This window comes from Sitodiplosis mosellana, unplaced genomic scaffold (assembly GCF_009176505.1).
Source record: "Sitodiplosis mosellana isolate CC-2019 unplaced genomic scaffold, AAFC_SMos_1.0 Smas_scaffold_6226, whole genome shotgun sequence".
NCBI classification, from domain to species: domain Eukaryota; kingdom Metazoa; phylum Arthropoda; class Insecta; order Diptera; family Cecidomyiidae; genus Sitodiplosis; species Sitodiplosis mosellana.
In genome coordinates this window covers 10,776,638-10,787,665 of record NW_022601467.1, presented here as the reverse complement: position 1 = coordinate 10,787,665, position 11,028 = coordinate 10,776,638, and the positions used below count along the sequence as shown (strand labels likewise).

At 36.9% G+C, this 11,028-nt stretch overlaps 2 protein-coding genes across 2 annotated transcripts; both read right to left on the bottom strand.

Annotated features, from left to right (window-relative positions):
* Positions 1-2,302: 2,302 nt before the first annotated feature.
* Positions 2,303-7,665, bottom strand: LOC129579432 (cilia- and flagella-associated protein 43). The gene is made up of 13 exons (XM_055469513.1): positions 7,380-7,665; positions 7,214-7,316; positions 6,375-7,150; positions 5,297-6,140; positions 4,516-5,231; positions 4,255-4,452; positions 3,946-4,189; positions 3,742-3,870; positions 3,436-3,579; positions 3,111-3,254; positions 2,894-3,021; positions 2,645-2,806; positions 2,303-2,519 (listed from the first exon to the last, which is right to left on the bottom strand). The coding sequence occupies exons 1-13, from the start codon at positions 7,565-7,567 to the stop codon at positions 2,366-2,368; spliced, it is 3,930 nt and encodes a 1,309-aa protein (XP_055325488.1). The 5' UTR covers positions 7,568-7,665; the 3' UTR covers positions 2,303-2,365.
* A 1,127-nt stretch (positions 7,666-8,792) lies between these two features.
* On the bottom strand, positions 8,793-10,981 carry LOC129577909 (RNA-binding protein 34-like). Its single transcript, XM_055465749.1, has 4 exons — positions 9,968-10,981; positions 9,562-9,900; positions 9,090-9,472; positions 8,793-9,023 (listed from the first exon to the last, which is right to left on the bottom strand). Exons 1-4 carry the CDS (start codon positions 10,677-10,679, stop codon positions 8,937-8,939), a joined length of 1,521 nt encoding a protein of 506 aa, XP_055321724.1. The 5' UTR covers positions 10,680-10,981; the 3' UTR covers positions 8,793-8,936.
* Positions 10,982-11,028: the final 47 nt, after the last annotated feature.

Here is an 11,028-nt window from a genome sequence, read left to right as displayed (position 1 = left end):
ACGGATAAAAAACAACAAACCAACAAACACACATACACTCATTACTTTCAAACTATAAAATTGCTATGCTACATTTCAAAACCGAATAAAATAGCGATACACGAAACAAAAACAATAACGAATGTTCAAAAAAAAAAAAACGCACCGACCAAATGTGCCAAGCACACAAAGTACATACAAATTCGCGTCACGGTTCCGTTCACACAAACGGAAACATCTTTCTTTGTAAAAGCACCTATTTTTCCAACAAAAGTTCATGACTCCAAACACTCACTCTCTCGCACACACCGTCCGAATCTAGTATTTTATCTCCCTCTTTCTCTCTCTCTCTCTCTCTCTCTCCCTTTATTTGCTTTTGTTGTTGTTGTTGTTGTTCAAATGAGCGCACGGACAGTGGATGGGTTACAATATTCTCATATATATATAATACAATTAAATGATTCTTGTGCACTCTTCTGATACGACAATAGTTTTGTATTCGAATTAGAAACGTGATTTAAATGGACTGTTAACGCGACCGAGGAGCCAGCCGTATTTGATCGTTATTTTGTGTTGGAACCAAAAATACGCTATGTTGTTGCGTGTCTCGTACGAAGTTCGAATGGCAAGTGGATTGCTGCAACTTCTAGAATGACAAAGTGACACTGTTCGACCGTTTCGAGAAAAAAAATCCGTCCAAGCTATTTCGACTCCAGTGAAATGATTAAGCCCATGAATTGCTGGAATTCATGTAGAGAAAAACTCTTTATAAATCAATTGGATTGATGCGTATGTATGCGTTTTTTTCCTTTCAATCGTGCTCTCTCTCTCTCTGTCTCTCATCTCGTTTCGTCCGGGGATATCATCTTGTTTAAGTGTGTGAAACGAAAACACTCAATCATTTTCGTTATGCAAAGAGAGCCATTAATTCAAATAGTTTCCAGCGAAAAGCAAGACATTTAAAGCCACAACCATGGTTCAGCCCATATTTTGTACCGTTCGAAATTAATTCGAATAAATTTAATTTGGAGTGGCAAAGACCATTCGCAGCTCAAATAGAATTCTCGGACTTCTCATTTTTCACTGGAATTGTATTGCATTTATGTCGCAATTGACAATGGTGACTTGACAATGTGTTCGCTCTGGCTCACACTGTGCAATCGAGCGCCGAGTTCACACATATACTGTTAGAGAGTTTGTATAATTAATTAGATTGAATTCTATTTAATTGCCGCAAATTGATGTAGGAGAAGCCCATTTAGAAGAACAAAGAGCACCAATACAACCTTTCGAGGTTCGTTTTATGGTTTGTTTTTTTTTTCTTTACTTCGTTGTCGATCGAAATAAAGCCATTTTCCACATCTATTCTAACGTGGTTTGATATCGTGAACACGAGTCGAATTCTTGTTAGAATGATGATGAAATCGGCCATAAACTATTTTAGACTGGGTAAATTCATGAGACGTCTTCAAAAGTGTTGCATTTTCATTGCCGTACATTTCAACAATGACCATTTGTTAAATGGTCACACAAGCGTTTCGTGCCATGCTGAAGACAAGCTACACGCAGCGCCCAGCAACAGCAACAACAACACACCTATCGCAAACAATAATAAAACGCTTGCATGATTTCGATTTCGTTTCATTTCCTTTCGCTTTACTTACGACGTACGATGAGGGGGTATTCCAACTGACGCACTTCTACCAGCCAAAAATGCTGATGTTTTCGTTGTTGCGTTAGCACCGTATACCTCGAAGAAATCGCATTTAATTCGATGATTTTTCGATTCCAAGCAATGCATACATTTTTGTACATTCGAAACATCGTGTGGCAATTGCATGACCAAGTTCAACTGATGACGATATGATAATTACAAATCAACTCTTTTGGGATTGCGCGCACTTGTCAAGCATTCTATATAAATGTGTCGTATACAATGTGGAACAATGTGCATTCAATGATCTCATTTAACAATGACTGACAATCTATTTCAATGCATTGTTTGTTGCTTTTCGAATGCTTTGTTTTGATACCGTTTTGTTTTGTATGCTTGGGGTCGTTTCGATTCGACTTGTTACAGCAAACATTTCTCCTGTCATTGTGTTGAAGCGTGAAAATAAGCAGACAGAACACACCAAATAAATATCACTAATTGACAAATCCGATATGATTACTCATCATCAGTCAACGTTTATTCGCTATTTTTAAGGTCGACCCAACACCGAATCGAAAGAAAATCAAATTTATGTGCGGAACAAAATCATTCATTTTTTTCTCTTTTTTCATTTCAAATGTCTTGCATAATAATATTCCATCAAAATGATCTAAATGATAATTAAATATAATTATGTAACCGAAAGCGTGGAATTAATTTCGAAAGTGGAAACTAATTTTGATCTAGCTGCTGATAGATTGGTACGTTGAGCGTTGGATACGTTCGTAGTTTTTGTAGTTCCAATGTTGCACTGAGCTCCAACAATTCAGCGTGCTGTTCTTGTATCTTTCTGATTAATTGCGATCGCTTCAATATCAACAACATTCTAAGAAGTGAATCAAGACGTGGTAAAAAAAGGTAAATATTTGCTCTATAATTTAATTTGTGCGCAGACGAAAAGATAAACGAGAGTAAGAAAAAAACCCAAGCATTTGGAATTTCTGGTTTTACCGTTCATTTCGCATAGTTATATCTTTTTCGCTGACCAAGTAATCCTTGGTAAAATTTCTTTCGTCGATGTTGACTTTCAAAGACGCAATTTGACAGTCGAGAGCGTTGTTTTGTTCACGCTGCCTTGATATTATTGATTCCATTTGTTCGATTCGCCTCATTCTATCGAGAGAGAGAAAGAGAGATGGACATAGAAAATAAATGTACGGCCAACTGATGACGTACAAAGATGGGATTTTTCGGACTAACAGTGCACTCTTTGTGTTTGGCATAACACTTTCATGATCACCATACGACGATTTCTGAACCTTTTTCTTATTCTTCTTTGCTTTGGCCTCCAGTTTGTCGTGTAGCCATAGTTTTACATCTTTCGTGATCTGGAAAAATGAGCGTTTTTTTTTCAATTTAGTCTGGGAAATGAATCATTTTAATGACGGTAATGCACTCATGTGCATCCAATACACACGTTGCACTTTTCAATTCGTTTTAAAAATATTTTAAAATCTTCCATTGTCATTTGTAGCATCGACTGTTTCCATTCGTAGTATGCCACGCGGCGACGGCACAAATCAACTTGTTGCTTAATTTTTAGCTTTTTCAATGCAGCTTCCTGTCGTTTACGCACATACACACAAATTCCGTCCGTTCCCAGTTTTTGGACGCATTATTATTAATAATAATATGCGATTCATTGAAGAATGAAAACATATTTCCGTTATTTACATCCATAGTTTGGACTTTTTTTCATCATTTTTTATGAACGTCAATTGTAAATGAACATTCTTTTATACCTGTATCATTGAATTGGTTAGAGCCAGCTCGCTTTTGCTCAACAAACAAGTTCCATCGAAATTGTCCATTTCACCAGTTAACGGAATTTGAATGTTTCCAAGCTTGAATATAATTTGATTTTTTCGGTTGGAAAGACAAATTTCCTATGGGGTTTACAAAATATTTCAATATTAGCGATATTGCAATAAAAGATTAGATGCAGGCGAAAGATTCATTTGTGTTTGTTTTCCAAGCAAAAAAGCATTAATTTGACTAATTTCGGATTTTAAGCAGTGGATCTAATTAAATTAGTGCTCATTCTTTACCTTGGCTTCTCTCAGTTCATACAATTTGTTATCTAATTGAGTAAGAAGCGATCTTTTCGTTCCAAGAATTTTATTATGACTTGCAAACGTTGATTCGGCTTCAGCCAAAATCACAGCAGCATATCGCAGCTAAAACAATGATAATTTTTAAATGAGTCACTCGTTTTCATGAATGTGTACATTTCAAATATGTGAATATTAAACCTTAAATTCGGTCTCAATTTTGCATTTTCGCATTCGACACAGATGGTTCCATGCCGTTTGATCGATGGAATTCGGTGCATTGCTGAATTTATCGGCCGCATCAAGTGATTGCAAATACTGTATGCATTCATCAGGCAAAATGGTTTCATCTTGATCTTTTTGATTGACAGCATTCACACGTTTGACCATGGCCGCCAGAATTGTCGCCGATTGGCATACGGTTAAACGACCTTTTGGACGTCGTCTGGAATTTCACAACTATTACAAAATTACCCAAAACAACAATGACGATGGTGGCTGTTTGCTTACTTAAAAATGCGATAGGCTTGATCAATAACAGCGGGTGAAACGATTTCCATGAAAAAGGTGCGAAATTGTTTATCTAATGATTGATCTTTGGCCGTCAATTCGTCGAAACTGGCTTTTGTCGCAATCACATTTTGGTCGAGTAATTGTTGCGTTCTCATTAGGTTGTTCAATTCTGATTTCAGATGTTCTCGGTCGGAACTGAAAATAAATGAATTCCTTGCTCAGAAGAAAGAAAAAATCGCTTTAATTCATTTCACTCACATCACAGTTTTCTCCTTTTCGCCCAAACCCTTGAAATGCAAGTGATCGCGGACGCAAGTCAAAATTTTCAATTGTTCGGACGAGATGGCAAATTGTGCCTTGACTTTGGTCTTGATTATATTTTCCACGCATCGATTCAATTTTGTCACCATCAAATCGATTGACGTTTCTAAGGCGGTCTTTTCATCGAATAACTTCCCGATATACTCTTGACGATCGGTACGTAGTTTGGCCATTTTTTCATGGTATTTGTCAATTTGCATCTTATCCGCTTCGCTAAGGTCACATTCAGGAATATGTTCCAACACACACACCGGCTTTGGTGGGTCTTTTTTCAATTCATCTTCCCAGCATACTTGCAGAACACCATCCATCATCTCGTCCAAAGCTCGCTTGTAAAACGATTCATTTCGATACATTTTCTGCGATCTATTGGAGTCATCATCCATACTATCATCAAATTGTGATTCAATGTTGTAGCTCGAAATGGCCATCATTGTCGAATGTGTGCTCTCATCTTTGAAATAGTCACATTTTACAATTGGATCAAACTGTGTAATTTCATCACCATTAAGGCGCTGCATTAGGTTAATATCTCGATGAATTTGGCTCAACCGTTCATTGCGTTGAGCCATCAATTCCATTTCATTCTCTTTGATTTTTGACATTTTCACATACATGTCATTGAACAGTTTTTTTAGCCGAACAATGTTATGCTGAAATGATTGAGAATCACCTTGAAATATGTTGAAAATTCACCGAAATATTTCCAAATACTCACATAAATTTTGACGTTATATGCATTCACCACTGGTTCATCGTGAATGTCAACGTTTTCCTGCTCCGTTGGAAATGTGCTAAAGAAGTTATAGTCCAAATTTACCTTTGACGTCAGTTGTTGATCAATTATTCTCGCTGCCAACAAACTGAAGCGATCGGTCGTTTTGGTTGTTTGCGTTTCAATAGGCCATTTAATGTCTTCGTGGATATTCGGATGAATCCATGGTTTCAACTCACACACTTGATGGAATAACTCTTGGTCTTCAAGTATTTTATTTAAAAGCGTTTCGTCACCCAATTTTTCATCTAAATCGGTGAGCGGGAAATTTTGTATGAAAATATCGCTAAAGATTCCTTGTAGCTTCTGCGGTTTGGTATCGAAACAATCCCACATTATTTGCTTAATATTTTCGATGCGTGCTTTTTCATCGGAAAATTCCATCTCCAAAGCCTCCCGTTCCGCTTCTATTTGCTCTTTCAGTGCACCGCTTTTGATATCGGCTTCGGTCGCATTGAGATTGAACAATTGAATTGGAAATTGCTCATCGTTTGGTTGGCGTTCATTGATATCCATGTAATGGACAATGGTTCGCTTTATTCGATCTAAGTCTTGTTTTATGTTTTCCAATTCGGTTTCATAGGCCGCACACTCCTCTCTGGTTTGCCGCGCCAATTCAATACTTTTCCACGAATCGATTGGTGTCACCAAAGTTTCGTCAATATTGATTACTTCCAATTTGTTTGACTCTGAGTGAAACGGAGCATTTATCCAAGAATAGTCGAAAGATGTTGAAATATTTTTGAAGCATATCAAATTCTCGCTCCAGCCAAGCGATATCAAATGTCTGTTTTAGTGGGGAGAATGATTTGAAAAATAAATGTCTCAGATGATTCAAAGCATATTAAAAGGTCAAGAAATCAAAATCAAAATGTGGAATTGGGCAAATGAAATTCTTTTGAGTTGTTCTCTTTAAATTCAATATTCGGAATGTTATGAAATTCCATTTTTTGATATGTCGACCCTCTGACTCGACTTCTCTTTTACTCGATTTTTCAAGACAAAAAAAGATAGTTATTACCTTTGCAATGGATCAAAAACGGCATCCTTCACACCTTTTGAGCATTTATCATGCGCGAACACTGATTTCACCATTCGCATGGAGTTTTTATCCCATAGCAAAATTTGACCATCACATCCGTAGGTCAAAATAGACGAGGCATTCACGGTGAATTTTATCGCGCCAAACAAGTGATCGGTGGTAATTGTTTGTGCGATATTCACTTCAATTTTGCCACTTTCACCGCAAATGCATTGAAGTAAATCGATGCACGTCATTCGCGCGCCCAATACAAACTTGTTGGAATCATAATACTGAAATTGTATTGCAGAATATAAATGGTTCAATTGAATTGTTTGCAATTGGTGTGCGTAGTTTGAATGTTCATCGATGGCAACTAGATCGCAAAGGCTAATCGCCGATTCAATCGAAGTCAGACCACATTTAATGTACAACATCAATGCGTATAGGTTTCCATTCGATTTCACAACGGAGTAATCCAAATAGTTACGGCTGAGTATGAAGAATTTTTTGATGTCATCATCATTGTTTGACTCTCTTTTTACTAAGAAAAAGCCATTTTCCTCGTCAATGCAGATAAATGTCGTCGAATTCGGCATAAACTTTATAAACACCAATTTCGATGAGGTTAATCTGTATTTCGCTATGATGTCAGCTTCACCTTGTTCGTCAATCTCCAATATCAATATCATGCCCGATGAAGTGGAAACGCCAACCATTGAACTCGTTTCATGTGATTCGATACCGTTAACACCGTTTATGGAATATTTGGAAATCTGATAACATAATTTCAGGGGTTTAGTTCGCTTTGTAAGTTGAAATTCGTATTAAGTCATTACCTCGATGCCAGACTCAGCTTCTACTATGATAAGTTCATTTAAATTGGTTTGCAACATCAAATAGGTTCCACGCGGATTGATGAAAATGCACCTTTCGATGACTCTTGAAATAGAAGCAAAAGAATAACTTTTCTACTTGCAGTCAAAAAAAGAAACAATTTATTACCGCTGCAAAGAAGCAATCGAATTCAATATTCCGCTAGATTTTTCCTCGTGCAACTTTTCTACAATGCCATCAGTTGAAAGTACAAGGATTGTATTTGCATCACCATGCAAAAAAATTGCTGGAATCCAGCTCAATTCAACGGCCCAAATGATGCACCAATCATTTCCCAACTTTTTGAAAAACTTCATGCAAGAAGAATATTTTTAAAAAATATTAAAATTCATGCATGCAATCAAGTGATGACTAATAATTTTGCATTACATTTAATTTCGCACCAAAATCACCAACAATAAGACCATTTTTGTAGCTGATAATCGAAATTTGATTGGCGTTAATCTTTTCCACGAAATTAATTATTTTTACAATTTTATTTTGAGCTGGCATGATCTGCAATGAAATTATTTTTACATTCTACGAATTGTTCATACAAAATGCATGAAATAGATATTCAATTGCTTATCTTTACATGCGAAATACCGACTACATCAGCTACAAAAAGTGCACCATCTGAATCGAATGCGGCTTTGTAATCGGATGCCTCACTTTTGGTTTCTAAACAAAAATTAGTTCTATGTACTGTTGTCATGTCAATCGATGAATTAATTTCCCATACAATTAGTTGCGGTGTATTTTTGGCCATTTGAACCACAACCAAAGGATACGTTAAACTACATCTTTTTTATAGAAAAATTAGAAAAAATGGAAAATTTGTTTTTTCCTCATAGAAATTAAAATTTACTCTAGAAATTGATTGTCGACGAGAAAATCGGTTTTCTGTTTTCTCAATAGCTGTGTTCCGGTGCGCCAATTCCAAATTTCAAGGTAATAATTTTCACAAAATGTTAGCGCAATCAAGTGATCACTCTCCCAGAATTCCAATTGACGATAAAAACCCGAGCTAGGCGTATCTACGAATCAATTGAATATGTTTTAGTCATTAGTATCAATTTTTCCAGGTATCAAAATCCATTTAGTCCTACTTTTAAGCTGTCCAATGCATTCGTTTGGGTATGTGAATATAATGATGCGTGATGGTGTTGAAATGTCTCCAATCGCATAAATTGGCTCATATTTATGGCCCGAAATACAGGAAATGCCACAAATGCCAGTATCCATAACTGTTTCATCGATAACATGATGGAATTTTACCTGACCATCTTCAATATTGATAAATCCAATGGCATCATGCTTACTAAACGTTAATGTATTTTGGTTTATAACACTAAAATTTGATATTTCGGCGTATTTGCTTGTACTAGAAGATTTTGCATGCTCCATTTTTCGTTCTAATAACAAAAAATATTCTTTTCCGTTCGAATTTAACTGATTCCAACTATTTCTGCAATAATCAACACAATTCTGACTTAAATTTGCATTTATCGAGCAAACTCGTAACTATGACAACGCAAAAGATTTTGACTAATGTATTGAATATCGTATTTATTCAATTAAAATTTTCAATGAATAAAGTGTTGTATTTCATTAAGAAATATTACAGTTCAAAAAATGTTGCGTAAACATTAAGTTAAAAATAAAACGGAATTTGTCAAGGCATCCTTATGCTTTTTCTGCTTTGGGTGCTACTTTCAATGCCAAACGCTTCTCGTTGCTCAACTTGTTCTTCTTCTTCTTGTTCACCTTATTCTGAAATACAACAAATGATTCCATTAAAATTGTGCCCCATCATATGGACAATTGCGTGGGTTTTACCTTTTTTGCGTCATTGCTTTTCACTCCCAAAAATTCTTTATTCTTCTTCTTTTTCTTTTTGTCGCTATCTTCGGTCGGTGCGGCTTTGTCGGCAGCATTCTTTTTTGTTGCATTTGCTGCTTTCTTCTTCTGGACTGGTTTCGGTGTTTTCGCCTTTTTTACATTCTTTTCGCCAGGTGATTTGTTTGCCTTATATTTCTCGACGCGAACTTCACGATCCAAAATTGAAGTGCCGTTCAATTTGATTGCCAATGCACACGATTCGGGCTGGGCAAAACGAATGAATGCAATACCTTTGCAACCTTTATCCGATTGAACGACACGAATGTGCTCGATTTCACCGCAACATTTGAACGCTTCACGCAAAACGTGATCTGTGACCGCTGTTGTGCGAAAAATTTACAGTCAAATGGTTAACATTGATACCAAAATGTTTTCCGGTGGAAATTTTTATTGAATTATCAATCCTTACCGTATCTCAAGTTTCCAATAACGACCGTATTTTGTGGCTTAATATTTGCAATTTTTTCTTTTGAGTCCACATCAACGGTGATGACATTGTCTCCGATTTTCTCACCACTGAGCGCAACACTGGCTTCGGCAGCTTCGCGTGAATCAAAGTAAATGAATGCAATCAAATGTGGCACCTTTTCCAATTGAGCCTTGCGAAGGAACGATTTTCCCGTGTTGGTGCGGAAACGAATAGACAAAATCGTTCCGAATTTCTTGAACATTTTCAACAACTTGAGCCGTTTAATGTTGACCGGCAAATTTCCAACGAATACTGGCACTGCTGACTTCAAGTGATGGTCTACGGAGAAGAAAAGATGTTTTTCAAAACAAATCGCACTAGAAGAATATAAGTGTGTCATACAAACCTTTCTTAACGGCTTCTTCTTCAGTTTCTTTCTCTTCCTCCGCTTTTTCGCTTTCTTCGACTTTTACCTTCGGCTCCTTTTTAACAGCAGGCTTGGCTTCACCTTGATTTTGCTTCTGTTTTTGTTTCTTCGTTTGATTTTGTGCTGCATTTTGCTTGGTTTTCTTCACTGGTGGTTCGTCGGTGGTTTCACTTTTTACGTTAACATTCTCAGCTGCACGTTTTTGATTCTTATTCTTCTTTTTCTTGGGAGATTTTTCTTGTGATTGAGCCACAACGCTTGGTTTTGCTTCTTTTTTAGCGCCATCGTTAGCTTTCAATGGTTTTTGCTTTTTATTCTCATTTGCTTTCGGTTTCTCCTGTTTAACGGCTAACTTTTTCTCAGGTTGTTGTCCCTTGGCTTTTTTCGCGGCAACTGGTGCTGCGTTTCGCGCGTTTTTTGCATCTTTTTTATTTTTGTTACCCTTTTCGGCTAGTTTCTCCTTGCCTTTTGGTGCTGCTACGACTGGTTCATCTTCGATGCCATGCTCCCTTTTCAGCGATGCCAACAAGTCCGTAACTTCTGATGAAATTTGTTTCTCGTCGATTTTTGGTGCTTTTCCCAATGCCTCAGAATCGGAAATATCCGAATCGGATTGTACTTTCTTTTGTCTGGCTTTCAATTTCGGCTGCTTATTTTTATTCTTTTGTATTTTAATTGTTTTCTCAGTCATTTTGTACGTATAAAATTAAACGTGTCGATTGGCCCAAATTTCACTACTGCCGAAGATTCTCGTCCACGCTGTTTTTCTGTCGAATCTATTTATCAGTTCAACATGTGTACCCGGCTGTCAGACTTCAATAACACATGGACGCAGAGGTCGCTACTTACACATTCAATTCCATTTCGTCTTCGCTAAATGTGCGTGCCGGTGTGTGCGTGAACGAGTGTACATTTGCAACGCTGTATGAGTCCGTTCGTATATGCCGATTATGAAAGAAGTAGTCAACTGATACGTAAACAAATGAAATCACTCAGCCAAAATAAACAAATGATCGTAGGGCAGGAATCATTGTTGCAGA